Source organism: Rhamphochromis sp. 'chilingali', assembly GCF_963969265.1.
Source record: "Rhamphochromis sp. 'chilingali' genome assembly, chromosome: 4".
NCBI classification, from domain to species: Eukaryota; Metazoa; Chordata; class Actinopteri; order Cichliformes; family Cichlidae; genus Rhamphochromis; species Rhamphochromis sp. 'chilingali'.
The window spans coordinates 9,792,251-9,813,648 of NC_137948.1; the positions used below are offsets into that span (position 1 = coordinate 9,792,251).

The window sequence follows — 21,398 nt, forward strand, 5'->3', positions numbered from 1 at the left end:
TGTTCAGAGGACTGGTGGCCAGCTGCAGGGAGGCAGAGTGTGGAGAAGTGAAAAGAAATAAAGAGCGGAGTCTTGTGCCGACCAAAGGAGTCATTAGAAACAAGCAAGCACGGAATAATCTAAAATACGGCCGTGTGTTAAGACAGGTAAGATTCACTAAATCTACCTTTTCCGACAGATTTTACTGCCCTTAGCGTCTGTGAACGCTTATTTATGTATTTATCGGTTTGTTTGGTGTGTAATTATTATCGTTTATTCTATTAAAAAAAAAAACATCTTATGTGTTTGTGTGGGGTAATTTCGTTTCTCTTTGTTGCTTACCTGGATGCAAATTCAGATGCTTTCTATTAGGAATTCATTTCCGCATGCCTCAAACCACTACTGCCTGTTGTTAGGGAGCAGCCTACTGCGCCAGCTCTACAGCCAGCAAAAGTTTGTTCTCTTGTGGTGGACAGTTTTTTTCTTTCTTTCTTTCTTTTTAAACTTTTTAAAGTGCAAGAGCTCCCTTACTCTCTCTCTGCCCAAAGATAACGACATTTAGCCCCAGTATCGACCATACAGCTACACGTCGTCACTTGTCAATAGACCCCGTCGTGTCGTTGGTTGTTGGTGGTGTTGAAGATAAATCGCTTGGATTTGTGTGTTTCCGTGAATCGGAGACAAAAAAAAAAGATTTTGCCATTTCTATTTCGTCCTTTAACAGAAATGGTGTAAAAGTCACACTGAAGCAGACCCAAAAACAAAAAACATTTTCCCCGTTAACTTATGAAAGATCAGTGGATTAACATAAAATTAGTAAGTAGGTGTTTTAATTGTCTAGTAATGGTGGGTATTATTCACTATTTTTAATGTCTTGAATGTCTATTTTTTTTATAAGAGGTTGGGGTTTTTGTTTTTTTTTTAGCTTTGGATGTGGTTGGACAAAAACAAGCACTTTCACATCAGATCTTCCGCTTTACCAACTATGACAGTGATGTTGAGTCTGTAAACAAACAGTGTTAGCTAACTGTGCCTGAGGGGATGAGTTGTCCGTGGGTGCACATCTGTAACGTATGACAGTGATACATGCTGATGTTTCTTTACCCACCCCCCACACTCCTACGCTGTGCTTCAAGGCAGCAGTGATGTCTCCAAGTGTTGCCAAATCTTCCATGATGTCATTACCTTTGCAGATTCTCAGGACTTGACAGGACAGCTAATCCTGCTTAGGGAGCACAGGAGCACAAATTTCTTTCATTTGATTTCATGACTAAATCCCCTGAAATCAGCATCCCGTTCAAATGACTTTTATCTTATCGGCTTTTTTCTTATGCGATTAAGTCATCTGCGGTGTCCTCTGCGGCCAACTTTAGTATAGTTTTAAAGTCCTAATTTGACACAGTTGGATTAGGGATTGGAAAGTAAACAGAGCCAATCACTACACCATCAAACTCCAAATCACATTATCCATTGTTCTTTTGTTTGAATTATCTGCAAGCGTCACAAAGCAGCAAGAACAGTGCCAAACAGGTTTGTGGTATCCAGCTGCTTTCTCTACCAATGTTTCCAGTTGAGTTTGCTGACTGTGTGCCAGCTTTAACGGGACAGGGTGCCAATACTTTGTGCCAGAATGGCCTTGCTGAGCTTGCCCTGTGTCATCAAGTAGGAAAGCTGTCCCTGTCTGGAAAGAGTGGATGGGTGGTGGGACAGCAGGGGGGTGACTTACTGTAGATTTCACAGCTACAGCTGTGGTGGCACGGTGATAATCTCCCCCCCTCCTGCTTAATTCCCTCATACTGTCCTACATTAGCAGAACAAGAGGCCAGGAGATCCTTCGGTTTTAAAAATAGGTCTACACTCTTCAAAGGGGATTACTGTATGGCATACATCCCGCCCTCTTGGTTTTATTTTTTCTGTGGATTCCCCGTCTTGCTTCTGTCTCAGTCCAACGAGGCCTGAGTCCTTTCCAGTTACAGGTGCTCAGCGCACACATTGTGCGACCTCCTCTGTGTTTGTATGTCAGTCTGCCTTTGTGTTTTACTGTTCCCATGGAGAAAAGGGCACAGAGATAACGTTTCCCGTCAGCTACAACAAGAGTTTCTTTCTTTTAAGGTTGTTTTTTGGGGTGGGTGGGTGAAATAAAAGTGAAGTGGCATGACCACACCAAATCTGCAAAGGGAAAATCTTTTTCTTTCTGATATTATTTATAGAATACAATACAGCTTAGATAAACTGCATTTTCACAATACAAGAATGTGCAAAAGACTGAATGAAGTGAAGGAATAGAAAAGTAATTTTATTTACACTCGACATCCAGTCTGAGTGCATGTTTAAATGTGGCGACTGTGCAGCCAGTGTGCACACTTCAGTATTTGACTGCTGCATTAACCATTGCACATATTGTTCAGGCCTACTAAACATACAGTATGTCATACGGGTACTGGGGTTCTTAAACTGTGACAGAATCTGTGATAAAATTTCTGTGGCCTGTTTCATTGTTGTCTTCCGTGCCGCGATATCGCTGGTTATGCTTGTATGATGAAACTGAAATATTTAAAATTCATTAAGGTACAGAGAGAACTGGAAGTGCTTATTTTCTTGGTCATTATCCAATCAAATGGTTATTCCAGCACCTGTTCTAAACTGGGTCCAAGCTAGAAATTATGTGGCCATTCCTTAATAACTGTTTTACCCTGCACTGCCACATGCTCAGCTGCTACACCCTGCTACATCTACAACACCCCCCAGCATTCTTTGTTTCTGCATTATGTTCTGCTAAAAAAGCTTTCATATAAGTCCAAATTAGACAAAATACACACATCTATTATTTGTTATCCCAAAGTAACCCCTCTAACAACAAGTGCTTCTATATTTTCAATCTTTTCAAACCAGCAATAACTCAAAATAAGTGGCAATTAATTTTGAAATGCATGACATTATCCTTGAATGCAGTTATTAAATTATTAGAAATGTCATCCAAAAATTGCCAGTGTTGTAAAAGATGCCTTCTGTCATGACCAAACTCTAACTTGAGTGTCTAGCAGGGTGCAGTTGAATAACGCTGAGCAAGTGAAGCCGACATTGCCCAGCTGAACTCTACTGATGACAGTCCCTGAAGTTAATTATTTACCTTCAGCAGTTCTCTTGGTTGGATCAAGCAAGGGCAAGAAATGGTCCCGTTACTTAAGATGTCAAAGGCCTAATGGCTGTTTCTTCTCATCACTTGCACTTTAAAAAATAAAAAACATAGGCAAGTCTACCACATGGGTCATTTCAAGTCAGCTCTTATCAAAGCTGTGTAAAAGAAAAAAAACAAAAAAAAAACTCATGCATCATGCTAACAGCCTTCTAGAAATAGTTGAATCCTCCTGCTGTCATCATGAATACATTACCAGTGATAAGTTTTTCATTACTTACTGTGTGTCCACACAAAGAGGGAGTGAACTGGATTCGGCACTTACTCAAAAGTAGGGCTGCCACAAACGATTATTTTGATAGTCGACTAGTCACCGATTATTTTTGCGATTAGTCGACTAATCAGATCCATTGGATCCATTGGACGTACAGCTTATTGCAGCATGCATCTGCTCTTATATAACTATCATTAGCTTACAGCTTTAAGTGTTTAAGGTATGTGCTAACTAAAAATAAAGACAAGGTGATAGTTTATTAAATTTTAATGAAATTTGCAGATTGTTTCGGTGAAGTTTAATAAACTCCTTGCTATCTAAAATATAACGGGACACTGGAGTATATTCTCGAGCATCTCACACTTCTGATAATCAGCTGTCTGCTTGACATTTATTCAGCTGTGTAAAAACTATAACTTTAATCTCAGCCAAACCGATTTACTCAGGAACAAATAAAATACTACAAAAAGCCAAACAATAACATTTTTAAGTTATCTAAGTGACTTATATATGTTTAACCTGAGTAGCGAAAGATGGCGGTGGGTTTGAAAACGATTTGCCGGGAGTCTGGTGTTCTCATCGGCTCTAGTGAGCCTAGCCCCCGGCTAGCTATCGAGCTAGTGGGTAACAGACGTCTCCGAAAACGTCGGAGCGCTTTTGAAAAATATGTGGTGTCTTGATAAACTGAGCAAATATTTGAGGTTTACACAGCTACATTCTCGCCTGAAAATATGTTAAACGTTTATTTTGTGACCCACAAAGAATAATAAGAGTAATATTAAAACTAACTAGCTGCCGCCATTGTTGGAAACTGAGCTGGGCAGCGCTATGAATTCTGGGACAGAGTTACTTCTTCTTCTTCGGGGTTTAACGGCAGCTGGCATCCTTGTACATGCAGTGCTGCCATCTTCTGTTTCAGTCCGTTATTACACTCTTAAATCCTACTACTTATTCCTGCGTCTTTTGGGATCTTACAAAGCTTCAAACGACGTGTCGACTATTAAATCAGTCGTCGACGATTCTGATGGTCGACGTAATCGTGACTAGTCGACTAATCGTGGCAGCCCTACTCAAAAGACAAAGTTTTCACACGTGGATGATTTTTGATGAGTCGTATGTCTCAGCATAGCAACTCTGATGAGTTGTGTCATGTTATTATTTTCTTTGCCTCCTCCCTATCCCTTAATCACACTTCTACGAGAGATTCAAGAAAGTAAAGGCAGAAAGGGTGTGGTTGAAACAGAAAGCAAATCAGTGGAGAAGCTCAGCTGTTAATTAGGCAACGTGAGGTCTCTCAAGAAGGGTGGTTTTGCATATGTTGAGTTCAAAATCCATGCTTTAGTCACTGTGGTTGCTTTTCTTTGTTCACTGCTTTTGAAGGATTTTATGCTCTCATGAGTTGCGAATGTTGTGCAACCCTGGCGCCTGTGAGCACTTTTGCAAAAAACTGCATAAACTGAAAAAAGCATGGGCGTTTGAGACAACTGACACTATTATTCTTCCCTCTTTGTTCCTTGAAAGTTGACATTTCCCAGGTTTTCATCTGACAACAACACTGTACGAACCAAACGACGTGTTGTCGGAATAAGTCACTCAATTTTTAACAATGTTAGTTTTGGGGGGGCCCCCCCACACCCTCTAGCAGATTATTACATGAAGGAACCTTTTAAAAAAAAAAAAAAAAACAAGCGCGTCCATGCTCACAGGTGTACACACGGGTGATCACACCCACAAACTACACCCTTTTTGGCTCCTACCTCAAAGCACACTGTGTTCTGTTGATCTTATGTGCTGCACAATAATGTTTAACATTTAGTATTTACTGTCATATTCCCATATATCATTGTGATGTTGTTTATTCTATTACTCTTGTTCTCTTCTGCTTGCTTTCTTTTTTCTTTCTCAGCAGGTGATCCAGGTGATTGATATATGCATTTTTTTTCTCTGCCCGTTCTGTTGGTTTTTGTCTTTTGCCCTTCTCCCCCGTCCCTCTTCTCAGCTGTTTCTCTTTCCCTCTTTCTTTCTCCCCTTCTTTCCCCCAGTCAAGTCTGTCCCGTATTCAGTAAGTGAAAATAAAATAAACAATAAAAGGGTGAATCAAATGGACCATTACGGCAAGGCTGGGATGGTCAGTTTGGTAAAGTAAATCCGTTGGGCATCTTTCTTTGCCTTTAGACAACAATTCTGATGGCAAAAGAGCCAAACGGGACAGGCCAAAAAAAAAAAAACCAATGTTAGTTTTGTTTTAGTCTTCTGGAAGATGAACAAACTGTGAATTCAAACTTGTCAGATGAACTTGCAGTACTCTTTAGGGTCCCTTCAGATTTTTGCCCTGCTCTCCCAAGCACACCCCTCCCGCTCCCTTGTGCCTCTAATCTCCCTGAAAAATTAATCATCTGTCACATCGCCTCAGTGCTCAGATATACACTGGTGCGTAGCAGTAGCAGTTCAAGAAAAAACTCCCTGTCAGGCCTTTAAAGGGGGGTTTAGATGCAGCATTGGCTACCAAACTTGGCCCGTGAACACACAGTGCCATCTTGATGTGCTTCAGCCTTTTTGGTTGCGTTCAGTGGGGACAGTTGAGAGTGGTTTCCTTTTCACAGTAACAGCAGTCAATAGGACAATGCAGCTACTCTTTTCCTCTCTACACTAAACAGAGTAACACAGATGCTCACTGTGCTATCAAAAACTCAGCTCGTCCACTTCCTTCCTACCATGAACCAAACAACACGGGGGGGGGGGGGATCCTTCTTCTTGTTGATAAAAACATAATTCAAGTTTTTTGTTTGTTTTTTTTCACATAAGATTTGAATTACACATAAAGCTCAAATATTCCACTATTTAACTTCCACATCTTTATGCTGAGCTCTTTTCCTGGTTTGAAGATAATCTTTGGACATACCTCTACTCCTCCCACAGTATCTGACTTATCATGAACTTCTGTGAACTTTGTTTCTATGCGGGCATTGCATCTGAGTGTTTATTGCTACAGAGATTACACCCCTTTCTACTCACTCCCCCCTCCTTTATCTGTTTTTTGTAATCTGATTCTGGTCTGGACCCAGGCACCTCCTCTGAGACAGCTCACATTTCCTTTGATTCACAGAGAGCTCCCACGGAGACCAAACAACTACGCAGCAGTTTACAGCCACTGCACTGCATCCTCTGGCCTAAATCAGCTTATTAAAGCTGCTGCAGTGAATCAACTGACAAATCAAGGCCCATTAGATATTCTGTTGCTTCGCTTTCTTTCTTTTTTTAAATTCTTTGGCTGAGGCTGCTTGTTGTTTTGGGAAGGCTTCCAGATCAGGGAAGAAGGAGATGCACTCTGCCACATTTACACAAATTCACTTGGTGTGTTGCACAAGTGCATAGGAGTATTGTGTTGTTGGCTGTCTCTTCTCTCTAGGCACTTGGTATGGTGACGTTGCGCTGGTCTGGATTTGATCAACTGCCTGTCACAGTCAGTTGACAAATGCTTTCTCTTAGAGTTTGTGCTTTACACAATCTGGGCTTCAAGCTGTGTTCTTCCCCAGTACCTTATCGCAGTTTGTAACTTCTCCTAATAAACTTCCCATCTCAGAGCAGACAGCCCAGAAATGTTGGTGAGTCAGACAATGTTGACCACCACTTCCTGTCACCCACCATGGTAAATCCATTAGCTGTGCACTGCTTCACATCCTCCCTTATTGATTTATAGCAAACAGCTATCCAGCCCCAGCTGCTGCCATTACAGTGTCATAGTATCTATTGTTGTACAAGTAAGGCATGAGGGGGAACCAGAAGGGTTTGTGAATGTGTTAACTTGTTTCCTGTCATGGCAGCTGAACCCCGGGTCTATGGAGAGAGGATGCAGAGAGGAAAATGTCAACTGTACTGCAGACTCAGCTGGCTGAACTGGCCATTTACTGTGTCAGGAGGATTGGGCTGTGGGAGTGCAGGGTGTGTGTTAAAGCCATCTGGGAAACGGTTTATTGCAAGAAGAGTGTGGCTTACATGTCTGGGGACATGAATGTGATTGGGTGTGTGCATGTGCATGGGAGGCTGTCCTGTATGTCAAATTGTTTATCTATTCCAGTGCTATAGGAAGCTGTTCACTAATATAATAAAGTTTATTTGCTTGTTACTTTAAATAAGTTTAGCAAGGTTGTTCACACAGCCACCAGATAAGGATGTTTCTAAAGCCCAGTTATAATCCTCCCATAACTGTGAGAAATGTTTAATTATCATAAACAGTTTTTTCCTTCCTTATGTAACGGAAAGAAAACATGATGGAAATATGAGTATTTCTCTCCTCTCTCTACATTAAATATAAAGCCGCTGCCTGAGGACAGTTAGCATAGCTTAGCTTGGCGTAAAAATGACAGGTTGTAGTTTCACAGGAGAAAAAAAATATGAAAAAAAACATATTTACAAATATTTTAATATTTAGACCTGTGATGCTTTTTTTTCTTCCCCCCCCCCCCCCCCCCCCCAGTATTTATGCTTTAAAGCAAAAATCCATAGAAAGTAAAACAGAAAAAAGCAACAGAAATATTATTTACACCCCAGCCTGCTAAATCGACATGTGGCTCAGCAACATTTACTACAAATACTGTAAAGTATGTGAACAGCCTCTTGAACACAACTGCAATATGAGCAAAGTTTATCTGAAGCCCCCCTGGGCCTCTTGCCTGACCTGATTCATTCCTGCTGTGATACAAAGAAGAGCTTACACCAGCAAAGTCAAAATCTGGCCTGCTGGAATGTTTTTCATTACTATGCTCCGTTTGCAACTGTAAAGCTATAATTATTGGGAGGATACTGAAAGGAATAAAATGTAAGATCCCCTCTAGCCATTAGGTGTATTCTTCCTCACACATCCAAGCACTCTTCTGCCACACCCTTTCTGAGAGCCTGTCACTGCTGAAGAGACACTCCCTTTCCAACATGCCTGAGGGATTTGCATGATAGTAAATGTGTTCTCATTACAGAGATTAGAGTTACTCATCCTTTGTCACAGTAGTCTTGTCCCTACAGAGAAAAGCCTGCACAGTAAAACCAGTTTCAGCAATTTAACATTTCTGAGTAAGTCAGTGAGTAAAGTTTAGATAAGGTTGGTGTGTTCTCCCCTTTTCTTTATTATTTTTTTTCCCTCCCAGAAACAGATTGACGACTCAGACTGAATATGCAACACTAGTGTGGAATGTCACAGCAGCGTTTGAGCGCTGGGCCCTGATCAAGATCCATCTCTGCTTTGCTTTTCTGTTGCAACTCACTCCTCCCTCACTGGCAGCTTTTACTGATACACATTCCTGGTTTTACTGTGCAGGCTTTTTGGTTTTTTTTAAGCCTCCTAAATCATCATCCGCAGAGGCTGTTGCTTAACAAGATAGTGGGAGGTGACGGGTGTGTGAAAAGTGTTTTCCTGAAGTATGGCTTCATGTCACTGTCTGTGTGGGTGTATAAATGGCAGTGGGAATGACTATTCAGGAGAAAGGCACTTCACAGTGAGAGTGAAAGGACATATTACTGATTAACTGGAAGAGAACAAAGTTCAGTCACAACAGCACGCACCATCAGCTCTTTGTTGGCACTGAACAATGGGAGAAGGCTGGGTTAGACTTTATAATCATCAGAACATAGAAAACTGTGTTCACTCAGGGTTTTTGTTTTTTTTTTTTTGCTTTGATCTTTTATTCTTTTAAATAATTTGTAGCCTACCCCTTCCCCAATAGATTTTTTTTTCTCAAATGGAGGAAAAAAGAGAATAAGAAAGCCCAAGAGGAAAAGACAAATTATCAACAAACAAGTGCCCAGAGCTTCAGACTTTAGATTGGACAGCAGATAAAACCCTCACAGCACAGCGTTTCAGCGGACTTTCAGTTACCTAGACAATATGCGGGGCGTGTCACTGCATTGCAACAGTTGACTGAACCCGCTGCCTCGCCCAGGAAAACAAAGACTACACAAACACTGACCCTGATTTACAGACAACAGGAAGGTACATACATTCTGCACCAAACTCAGATGTGTACTGTTTGTTATAAATGGATCATTATACTTTTATCTGTTTTAAAACCTTTGAAAAAGTTAGTGAAGCTGTATCTTGTTTTTTGTCCAGTTGTTCCCGTTGCCCTGTTAACCAGTGCTCGTAATTTTTTTAAAAGGTGGCCACACCTTTACTGAGAAAGGTAGAAATGCACGGGGAATGTTGGTACAGTTGTGTTATCTGTAAGGTAATGTGTAGCTGCAAGCACAGACAGCCCTCTGTGGCCTGGTCCTGCAGGATCTCAAGTGAGACTCAATACATGGGAAACTCGTAGAGGAAAATGTTGCCAGTGCACATGAACCGTATAGTAAATAACTTTGTGTTGAAAAGTAAATGTGTCGACGTATAAATGAGTTTTTCGTTAAACAAAGTGGCGCGTACAGAAAACTGAGGACAGACGCTGAAAAATGGTGAAAATTTCTTCTTCGTATCAATTTTAATGAAAAACAAAGCCGCTAGCAACAGTAATGCATGCACATCAGATCAAATAAGTAGCGTGAGAAAACTAGACTGACTCAAATACATTCTTTGTTCTTGTTTTTACAAGTTGTAATTGCATGCCCATTGATCAGCTTCAATTCAAGTATTTTCCATTTTCTTAACATTGTTTAGTACATTTTGTTCCATGGAACTGAGGGCGCGTATAGGTAAAGGTGGTAATTTAAGTGTTTATGGCTCATTATATGCTAGCACAGAAGCTTGCCATTGTGGGTTTTAGCCCCAACTTGTTTTATTAATAGTCAAGACGGAAGATATGCAGAGCTGCTTATTACATGCAGAACCACAGTAAGCTAAAAACAGCTGTCATACAGAAGGGTTTTGAAGATTAAAGCTTTTTTTTTTCCACTTGCTTGTTTGTCTCTACTGTGTGTGGATCATCTCTGTTTTTGTAATATAGTTTTTGTTATTTATGGCCAATTATGCAACAAGCTCTGTGAATTAAATCTGAGATTTCTTATTCTAAGCGCGCTCTCAGAAAATGCACACACCCTCATATATTAAGTACATCTGTAGCAAAACCATCACACACATAACCCATCCCGGCGATATGTTCGGCAAACAATCCTGTAAAAGTCTAACATTTGAAAACGCTCATAAGCAGCAAAGTGAATGCAATACTGTAGACTGTATGACACATCCAGTGACCAGCAGCTATTGCGAATGCAGGTTTCTCTGAAATTCAGGGTGAATGACATTAAGACTACAGAACTATGCAGAAAACTTCCATGCATGTTGTAACCATGGGGGTTTATTTTGGGTCTGGGAGGCCACTTCCAAGAATAATCTGTCTTCCTGTATACAAAAACACCACTATTACATTGAATTTTTCTGAGAGGATACATTTACGTTTTCCTCATAATCTTTTCTAAATATTTCACATGTACTAGTTTTGCTCTTTGTTTGCAGAGGGTTTAATGGCGAAGCACATTAAAAACCTAACTGCAGTTCAGCCATGTAGAAACCTGTCGGGGGTGAGAGGAAGTATTTGCATGATAAACCAAGAGCATGATGAACAAACATGTACCGACAGGTAGCAGGTAGTTGCACAAGTTGGGGGATTGTTAAAGTGAAACCAAGTATTTAGCGGACTTAAGTAGTTTATTTGGCCTCTATGATTAAGGGTCGTAGTTTTAAAATCCAGGTTTTTTGGTGGGCATGTAAATATAAAGACAAAATTAAAGTGAAGGTAAGGGTGTGTGTTGTTGGGGTTTTTTGGTTGTTTTTTTATTACTTTAAAGGTGTGTTGGGGAGTCATCTACATACACACTTTCAAAGTGGAATTGAAACCTGATGAGCAGGTTCCTGATTGCCACATATCAGCAGTGGGCTGCTCCCATGACTGCATGGGTGGAGACCTGGGGTTAAAGGTCACTCACCCTGCTTAGCATTTTTACATTACAGCTGTCACTTTACTCACTTTGCTCTCCCTTCTCTCTTTGCAAGTCACTCTGCTCAGTGCTTTAATTTCCAGATCAGTGTGAACACTAAGTGGGGAAGTGTCCAACTCGTGCCACCCCCATACTCAGTAAGCTGTCTCGTGCAAAGAAGTAGACAGTTTATTCACTAATTCGTGCAAAAAGGGTTTGTAGGAATGCGTGTATTTACCCGTTGTATGAGGTGAAATGGTGGAAACACTGACGTTGGATTTCTGTGTGTGTTTGTTTTTAGGTTTGCTCCATCGGAAGAAAGGATGGCAATGCAGAGTAAGTAAATCAGCTCAATTTCATGATCATATTTTATGTTCCGATTTTTATTTCCTCTTCTGTAAATTCTGTTTTGACAAGGCAGCAGCTTAATGTTGGTTGTATTTGTGTGATTCGTTGATTTCACCTCAGTCTCTATCACTTCATTCAAAATAGACCTGAACAGTTTGAGCTTGACCTTTTCTACTTCCAAGTATTGTGTTCAGTGTTTGCATTGAAATCACTTCCTTAAAATAAAGTATAACTACAGGTTCCTGCTATAAAATTTTTATTACTTTGGTTAAAAAAAACAACTGTGTTTATCTTGGGAGAAAGAAAAACTGATCTACACAAAGGTTTTAATAAAGAGCAGTTTCTTAATCTTCATGAAATCTGTTAATTACTTTAAGTTATTTTTAAAACCTTTGATTTCCTCTCTCCTTCCTTGGCAGTGCATGAGATGGAAACTGGCAAAGTAAAGGTGGCAGAGTGGCAACAGACGATGTATGGTCTAGACTCAGGCATCCAGTCTGGAGCCACCACAGTCAGAGATGATGACGGCGATTTCACCATATCTAAGCAGTACACCATGACCAGCACTGTGACAATGCAGGAGCCTGGTAAGGACAGACCAGCTAACATGCTGTAACTTTGGCTTAAATACACCTAGACTACATCATCAACCTCATCATCTCGCTTCTCAATAGACATGGATCCCCAAAGCGTTATGACCAGAGCTCAGAGGGTGCGAGCTGCAATGTTTCCAGAGACACTGGAGGGAGGCACCACCATTCTGTCGACTCAGACAGACCCGTCCCAGATGACTAACGTCCAGCGCCTGGCCGAGCCCTCTCAGATGCTCAAGACCGCCATCATCCATCTGATCAACTACCAGGACGATGCCGAGCTAGCCACACGTGCCGTGCCAGAGCTCACCAAACTGCTCAACGATGAAGACCAGGTGATGAAAACGAAGATGTGCCCGCGTCGATACAAACAAACACAGTCTATAAATATTTTGTTAAACTTTCTAAAATAATTACTAAGTCATTAATGGATCTAGCGAAGGAATAAGTTTAAAATTGTGCTAATAATAAGACATCAATACTGTGGTCATGTCTGTGTGCTAAATATAGTGCTGGCTGCAGTCTTCATGCTTATACTGGCATGAGGATTGATAACAATAAATCCGAATCAGTCAAAACATCACAAAATATGCCAGCCAAACTCAGTTCACTCATTCTTGTGTAATTTCCTTGATGGAAACAAACTGTAAAGCGTTAAACTTGCTTTCCCTGGGGATTGTGTACTGCCTAGCCCACCACCCTTAGCAGTAGCTTTCTATTTTTGACCAAATAAGTCAAATAATTGAAGGTTATCTAGATTTCTGATAATTACTAAGTGAATATCAAATTCAGAAAAAAATGCCATGTACATTGTATTACCTTCTGAATAGGAAGATTTAAGAACTTTGGTGTTTAATTTTCCCTTGTACAAATTAACTCATACCTTCCCCTTCCATCTCTCATAAGGTGGTAGTCAGCAAGGCTGCACAGATTGTGAACCAGCTTACACGCAAGGAGGCATCCCGCCGTGCACTGATGCAGTCCCCTCAGATGGTGGCGGCTGTGGTGCGAGCCATGCAGAACACAAGCGACATGGAGACGGCAAAAGCCACGGCCAGCATCCTCCACAACCTGTCCCACCAGAGAGAGGGCCTGCTCTCTATCTTCAAGTCAGGAGGAATCCCTGCTCTAGTCCGCATGCTCAGGTGCTGCTGGTTTACAAATGGGTCAAATTTTCACTTGTGGTCTGCTAGAAATACTTTTTTATTATGGTTAATAGGACATATTTGCATTAAAAACTCAAAATATTTTAGAAAAGTCACTCAAAGTTGCATTAAATCCTTGTTAAGATGCGCTCTGTGGCAATGTGTTGAAGTATTTTCCAGTGCAGCTACCGTGCAGTTATATGTAGAAGGAAATAACAGTTTGTAGTAAGTTTTTAATATTATTTGAGTAAGCTGCCAGCATTAGCCTTCAATGCTGGAAGCCTGGTGGGAAGCTTTATTGTTCCTCCCATCAGCTAGATCTAAATGGAACAAGATGATTAACTTCTGTCCAATGAACAAGTGAGCTTTTGACTCACAGGGATTACTGGTAAGGGCACTGACGTATTTGAAGCTTAGGCCATGCTCACTATGAGCTATCAACCACTAACTAATATATACATATATCTGGTGGAAAATAAGGAAAAACACAATTGGCTCAAACGAAAAATAGACAGGATTATTTTGTGACGCACGCTAAACACGCATGTTTCTCTTCCTCGTTGCTCCCACAGCTCCCCTGTGGAATCTGTGCTCTTCTACGCCATCACCACGCTTCACAACCTGCTGCTGCACCAGGAAGGAGCTAAGATGGCCGTTCGTCTGGCAGATGGACTGCAGAGAATGGTTCCCCTGCTGAAGAAGAGTAACCCCAAGTTCCTGGCCATCACCACAGACTGTCTGCAGCTGCTGTCATACGGCAACCAGGAGAGCAAGGTGTGTGTGAATTTATTATTTTAGTTTGCACTTGTTTTGTGTTTTGTTACCACGGGCTTACGTTACACAATGACTGCAATCTGAAACCGTCGACAGTGCCGTGCGTGTGTGTGCATGTGTTTTGCTTTGGGTGTGGCATGAGAACAGAGGTGTTCAGGTGCTGGCTGGGTGTGGTTGTTTGTTTGCTTAGTGTAATGAATTGACAGGTGCCAGGAAAGTCATGGCTTAGTTAGAAGTGTGCATTGTAAAATGTAAGAATTTGTTTTCATAAAGGTCTTTGTTTAACAGCTGATCATCCTTGCCAACGGGGGCCCCGAAGGTCTCGTTCATATCATGAGAAACTACAACTACGAGAAGTTGCTGTGGACCACAAGCCGTGTGCTCAAAGTCCTCTCTGTGTGCCCCAGCAACAAACCCGCCATTGTAGAGGCTGGTATGTGATATAGGTTTTCTGTGTTGAAACACCTGTGTGCACAAGCTAGTCATACAGGTGTGTCAGCTTTGTGTTATCTGAACAGGGGCCAATGGCTCCTTGGTAACTGTGTTTCTTGATAGCATAATTTATTAAATGTTGTTGAGAGCTGAGTAATTTTACTTCTCTCTTCCCTGCAGGTGGCATGCAGGCTCTAGGCAAACACATTACTGGCTCTAGCCAGCGTCTGACGCAAAACTGCCTTTGGACTCTCAGGAACCTCTCTGATGCTGCCACCAAACAGGTCTGAGTCCAGCTTTACTTACTTACTTTTTTTTTTTCCTCACGTTCTTTTTGCTATATTTCCACCCACCAGTAACTAATGGGGAATATCTATCTTTTTTTCTTTCTTTCAGGAGGGTATGGACAGCCTGCTGCAGCAGCTGGTTGGCCTGCTCAGTTCAGATGACATCAATATGCTCACCTGTGCGACCGGCGTCCTGTCTAACCTCACATGCAACAATGCCCATAACAAATCTCTGGTCACTCAGAGCAATGGCGTTGAGGCTCTCATCCATGCCATATTGCGTGCCAGTGAGAAGGAGGATGTGACTGAACCCGCCATTTGCGCTCTACGCCACCTGACTTCACGCCACCAGCAGGCTGAGATGGCACAGCATGCAGTGAGGAAACATTATGGCATCCCTCCCATTGTCAAGCTGCTCAACCAACCCTACTACTGGCCTGTCATCAAGGTAGTTAAAAGAGGGAAGGATATTCTAAAGTGGGGCAAAAATGTGCGCAACAGAAATGTGGTAATTTATGGAAGAAAGGATCTGACTGAAAGAAGGTGGTTTTATGCTGGAAAAAATATTAAAGACTGTGAAATAAGTACTTTAAAGAGTTCAGTGGTAGACACTGGGAGCTGGACAGATGGCCAAAGTGGATGGCAAGTAGGGCAGAGAGCCAGAGTTTCAGCCATCCTGAAAGAGCATGAAATGCACATGACAGCAGGAGCAGTATGTTTTACAAGACTGGGATTTAGGGGGAAAAACAGAACACCACATTCTAATGAAAACAAAAGTTTGAGATCATTCCAGTCATTTTACTTGCTGACCAATAACAGAACTGCATAATCAGTCTATCTTTGCTTGTTTTTTCTTGCCTGAAGGCTGCGGTTGGCCTGATCCGTAACCTGGCCCTGTGCGACGAGAACCAGGCCCCTCTGAGGGATGCAGGAGCAGTCCCCCGTCTGATCAACCTGCTGCTCAAAGCCCACCAGGATGCCCAGAAACATGGCTCATCCAACCAGCAGACATACCAGGTACATGATGGGCTCATGTCAAAGGACGTTTATGATCCCTCTGTCGACATTGTAGCATTTCTGTAGAATCACATTTTTTCTATTCATGTTTTGTTCTCAGGATGGAGTGAGGATGGAGGAGATTGTGGAGGGCTGCACAGGAGCTTTGCACATACTAGCCAGAGATCCTGTTAACAGAGCAGAGATCGCCAATCTCCAGACCATTCCTTTGTTTGTCCAGGTAAACAAAGAAACAGAAACGAAGCCTTTACAATTAGCTTTGTGACGGCCTGTCTATGAAATGCGCTTAATAAATAAACTTCACTTACTTACTTTCAATTCGCACTTATGTTTGTTTTTCTTAAACTTATTTTTTTCTTGTCTTCTACAGCTTCTCTACTCTCCAGTGGACAACGTGAAGCGCGTGGCAGCAGGCGTCCTGTGCGAGCTGGCAGTGGACAAACCATCAGCTGAGCTCATCGACGCCGAGGGCGCTTCGGCTCCACTGATGGAGCTGCTGCACTCCAACAACGAGGGCATTGGTAAAACATGCACATAATGCACTGTAATTAGCTTACTGTAACGTAGCATTTAGTCATAGATGGAAAATAACAAAGTCGATTTACTCAAGTGCTGTGCTTACTGTAAGTGCAGTTTCCAGGCACTTGCACAAGTCCATTTTGCGAGTCATTATACTTTTCTACGCATTCCATAATGAAATGTTGCAAACTACATTTTAAGAATACACAATAATGGAAACATTGTTGTGTGAAATTCTGTTTTCTTGTTGTTAGGTTCTGTCTTTATTGTAGATGCTACAGAAACACCAGCTTGTTGTCCTGGTTAATTCAGTTTAACAAACAAGAAGATATAACATGCTAATATGTACACTTTAGCACTGCAGGTACTCATATTTTGGGCTGTTTTATTCTGTTTTGTTGTTGTTGTTTTTTAAACCCTGTTTCCATTTTATTTTATGCTGACGCAGGTTAACTGGCTGTAGCTCAGGGGTGGGCAATCTCAGTCCACGAGGGCCGGTGTCCCTGCAGGTTTTAGATCTCACCTTGGGTCAACACACCTGAATCACATGATTAGTTCGTTACCAGGCCTCTGGAGAACTTCAGGACATGTTGAGGAGCTAATTTAGCCATTTAAATCAGCTGTGTTGGTTCGAGAACACATCTAAAACCTGCAGGACACCGGCCCTCGTGGACTGAGATTGCCCACCCCTGCTGTAGCTTCACATTTAGAAGCTCTTGCAGATACAACAGTCTGTCACTATAATTACATTGCTAAGGAGGAAAAAGCCCAAATGAACCAAATGAAGTATAATAAGCCTTAAATAAACAGGATGTAGCTGCACATTTCTTTATCAGGAATGACTTCAGGTAGGAAGGATTTCACACCAAAAAAATAAAATGCATTTTTTTGTCTTATATGCTCTCTGTTATACTTGTAAACTCTAAAACGTTGAGCTCTAGATGTTTAAAAAGGCCACGCTTACTCATAGATCAACCACTGTAAATCGCACTGTTGGTCATTTTATTTTGCACCAATGTGCTGAAGCTCAAAGTAAAGGACATTCTGTTCCAGATATTAAGCTTTCAAAGTTTATTAACTAACGCTGACCCCGACCACTGACTGTTTTCTTATTCTTTCCCCTCCAGCTACTTACGCCGCAGCCGTCCTCTTCCGCATCTCCGAGGATAAGAACTCAGACTACAGGAAGCGAGTGTCTGTGGAGCTCACACACTCTCTGTTCAAAAACGATCCCGCTGCCTGGGAGATGGTGAGTGGGTGTGGCACCCTCTGATGCACCAACACGACAGCTGAAGATTAATGAAGATTCTCGTAGACTTGTTTATTCACGTCGGTTGTTTCTGTGTCAAATACATCTTGGCATTTTTGTGGCATTAAAAATCTTTCTATATCAAAGTGTTGGCTTCATTTGACCTTTGCCCTCTCGTGACTTATCTGCAGGCCCACAACACAGCTGTCATGGAGGGACCCTATCCCGATGGTGAGTAACTGTGGCTGAAATGTGCACATACAGCACATTCCTCAGCAGTGGGTCACTACACCACGGAGAGCAGCCGCAGCATGAAAGCGCAATAATTTGTTAGCAGGTTGCCTCCCTGCTGCTGCTTACAAACTACTTTCATTATTTGGCAGCTATAAGAATGAGCTCATCACAAAGCTCAGCACAAAAAACAAATGGCTACTTATTTTTCATGTACCGTAAAGTAAAAATTTTAATTTGAGATTCGCATGAACTGTCAGTTATATCTTCTTAAATTAATTTTAAACTTGCTTTTTTTATCAGTTCTTTCCATCTGTGCTTTGTTAGTTATATAATTTTTCCCCAGTCAAGGTGTATTATACCAGAATCTAAGAAAATCTAAAACGAATACATTGAAAACAACATTGTGTTTGTTTGTTTCTGTGTTTGATTTCCTGATACATCATTTCCTTTTCATTATTATCAAGTTAAGGTCTTCCTCTCGCCCCCATTGTGGTGTTTCTTCATTATCTATGTTTGCATCTTCGTCCTATCCTTTCCTTTACTTGCCTTTTTTCCTTTTATGGTTTTGGTATTTTGTTTCTTACTCTGATCCAACTAAGTAAAAAAAATAAAAAAATAAATCTTTTTTTTTTTCTCCCTCAGTTTGATCCCAGTAATCCAGAAATGTGCCTTAATATAATAATTACACATCTTGTTTTGCAGAGCTAGATGCTGGTTTCCAAGGATACGGATATCCAGGTGACATGCCCATGGACAGCATGGATGGAACTATGATGCATGACGAATACGCAGCCAGTTTGCCCTACGAAAGACAACAGTACCCACCTGACCATTATTAAGGTCAGTAGATGCTAATGTTACTTCAGCCAGTCATCTTACTTTATTTAGACTCAGCTGATCGGGACTGTGTGAGAAATAATGCCATTTGTTTGTGTGTGTGCACAAAGTCCAAGCTTCAAAAGCATAATCTTGAACTTGTATAAGTAAAAGATCAAATTCTTATGTTCTCTGGGGTTTCTTAAAAACACAGAAGAAACACTTAAATGCCTTTTACAGCGTGTAGAATTTATCTCTGTACTTTTTTGAAATGTTATTTTCTTGTTATATATTGTGATCAGCCACAATATTTAAACCACTTGTGTGATATCCACTGTATAAGATCCTGTGGGAGTGTCCTGTAGTGTCTAACAGTGGGTCATTGACAGCGGATGATTTGGATGTTGGGAATTGTGAGGCGGCTTCTCTGTGCAGCCTGAAATTATCAGTAAAAATTAGATTCTTGGGAATTTGGCGATTGGGTAAACATCTTAAGCCATTTCTGTGGGTGTTGCGAGGCGTGTCATCCACATTAATACCGTGACCTAGCGTTTCCCAGCAGAACATTAAATTATAAAGAGATGATCAATGCCATTGACTTCACTTATCAGTGGTTTTAATGTAGTGTACTAATGCACTTTAAAAGCACTGCAGCCTGTACCTCTGAAATGCTTTAACAGCAAAATGTTATCACCCTTTTTCAAATAAAGTCCTGCTCATTTCAGAGCAAGGAAAAAAGATAAAAACACTTTTTTGTTTTTGTGAAATAATAACTTTCTTTTTTTAAATTGTATTCTTTCAGGGGAAAGAAGCAGACGAGGAGAAGGCAGCAAAGAGCTGATTTAGGATGTAACGGGACACAGAAGAGTAGAACGTGGTCATCACGAAAGGTCTTTTTCCTCTGCTCGCCACCTGATGTAATATATACAATTATTGCCGAGTATGGGACTCATAATCTTAACAGGGCTCAACTTTGTTTTATAGCATAATTTTGCAGATTATAATTTTGACATTGATGCTTGTAGTTTGTTTTGTTTTTTTAAGAACCTTCTAAGAGTGAGTGCATGAGTGTGCGTGGTTGTTTACGCTTTTGGGTGGGTATTCTATGCCAAAGATATTTTATTTTGTGATGATAATCGTAGCTTTTTCTTTTTTTAAGAAAAGAAAGAAAAAGAGAATAATAGTTGAAAACACTGCCAGAGGTGGCTCAGCGTGCACAGTGCACCAACTCACCAACTCCGCTTAACGCCTTTGTAAGACACATTTCTGACTTTGCTGTAGTTTTGGCTCTATATACTGTCAGTTTTCTCACACCGTGGCCCAAGAGTCAGCGAAGAGGTGGTTAACGCTCCTTTCATGTGTCACAAAATTTAGTAGACGTGAGCAAATGGGGAGAAGCGGAGATACTCGAGCTAACACTGTACAGCTGCTCCCTTCTCTTCTGTAATCATCTGATGCGTTTTATTTGGACTGTAGTTGATCAGTACGGTTGCTTTATTTGTTTGTTTGTTTTCAAGAGTCATCTTCAACTTTTATAAGTTATTTACTGGGAAAGTTTCACATTATGCACAATTACCAGAAAATAAGGAAAGAGATGCCTTTGATTTTAAAATGAATTTAGAGAGGAAATCATATGTAGCCACTGAAAAAAAACCTCATTTACATACTTGTGCAACAGATTTGTCCAACTCCGTAGTAAACACATGAGATAATACAGCTGTGGTTGAAAAAAAAAAAAAACTACTGACAGGGAAATTTGTCTTTCTACTTATTAAGAGTTTTTACTTAAATTTTGTTTAATAAAAATAAAGGATATATATTCAAAATGTTCTTGTGTTCATGTTTATTGAGTTATAAATCAGAAATGTGCTTTTTCTCGTTTTCTGTACATCCATTTTCTTACGCTTATCATTTGGGTCCAACCCAGTACGAGCATGGTACATCTAATGGTTGTCTGCTGGGTTTATATCGTCTGTTTAGGCAACACCCAGTTGAACAATTTCTGATTATACACCTGCTATTTTCTTTTTGTTGTTTTTTTTAAGCAAGTTCTTTATTACTCTTGTCATTAGTAGTCTGATTCAAAGGCAAAAATGGTTTCATTGGCTACACTGCTTTCAGTTTGAAAATAGACATTTCTCTACAAAAAAAGTCATTTAATTGTGTTTCCAATTTATGGGTAAAAGAAACATTTCCTGCCGCTGAAGCTTTAAAGATCCTCTCGGAGCCAAATTAGTGCTGAAGGTGTTCAAGTAAGAGACGACTGCAACATCGGTGGAGAGGACGTATTGTTTGTCATATGTTTTTATGATCACCCTGAAAAAAATCAACAAGTTGAAACACATTACAAATAAAATATAAATGAAGTGTTGCTGAACTTGCTCCATGCACCTTGTTTGCAGATGAAGTCGTGCCAGGAACTTCTTAAAAGCTCGGCTCTCATTACATTCTGCTGCATGAATGTAATGCACATCATAATCTGGACAGGTGACACCCTCTTAAGCACTGTTTCAGCACTTTAAAAAAAACAAAAAAAAACAAGTAATCCGAGCCAGACCCATCAATCATATTTCAGTAGTTTAATGATTTTTGCTTTTGCATAGCAACTGTGTGATTTTTAGTTTCCTCCTCACCATCGTTACTATGCCCATATAGAAAATATATTAACACTTTCATTAAACTATTCAATGAAAACA

At 40.8% G+C, this 21,398-nt stretch overlaps 1 protein-coding gene across 2 annotated transcripts; it reads left to right on the plus strand.

Moving 5' to 3' along the window:
- jupa (junction plakoglobin a) lies at positions 1–20,532 on the plus strand. Of its 2 annotated transcripts, none has more exons than XM_080879831.1 (16): positions 1–146; positions 11,590–11,624; positions 12,056–12,223; positions 12,311–12,564; positions 13,136–13,374; positions 13,947–14,148; positions 14,437–14,581; positions 14,761–14,864; positions 14,977–15,315; positions 15,732–15,884; positions 15,985–16,104; positions 16,255–16,405; positions 17,531–17,652; positions 17,844–17,883; positions 18,589–18,726; positions 19,505–20,532. In XM_080879831.1, exons 2-15 carry the CDS (start codon positions 11,612–11,614, stop codon positions 18,723–18,725), a joined length of 2,187 nt encoding a protein of 728 aa, XP_080735957.1. In that variant the 5' UTR covers positions 1–146; positions 11,590–11,611; the 3' UTR covers position 18,726; positions 19,505–20,532. The 2 variants fall into 2 exon arrangements, with proteins under 2 accessions (XP_080735957.1, XP_080735958.1); XM_080879832.1 differs by lacking the exon at positions 1–146 and adding an exon at positions 11,429–11,502.
- The last annotated feature ends 866 nt before the right edge of the window (positions 20,533–21,398 follow it).

What these genes read in the sequence shown, in the direction of transcription:
- jupa (XM_080879831.1), top strand. An exon ending in CTGATGCTGCCACCAAACAG is followed by an intron (nt 14,865 to 14,976) that starts GTCTGAGTCCAG and finishes TCTTTCTTTCAG; the next exon opens with GAGGGTATGGACAGCCTGCT. An exon ending in ATCCCGCTGCCTGGGAGATG is followed by an intron (nt 17,653 to 17,843) that starts GTGAGTGGGTGT and finishes ACTTATCTGCAG; the next exon opens with GCCCACAACACAGCTGTCAT.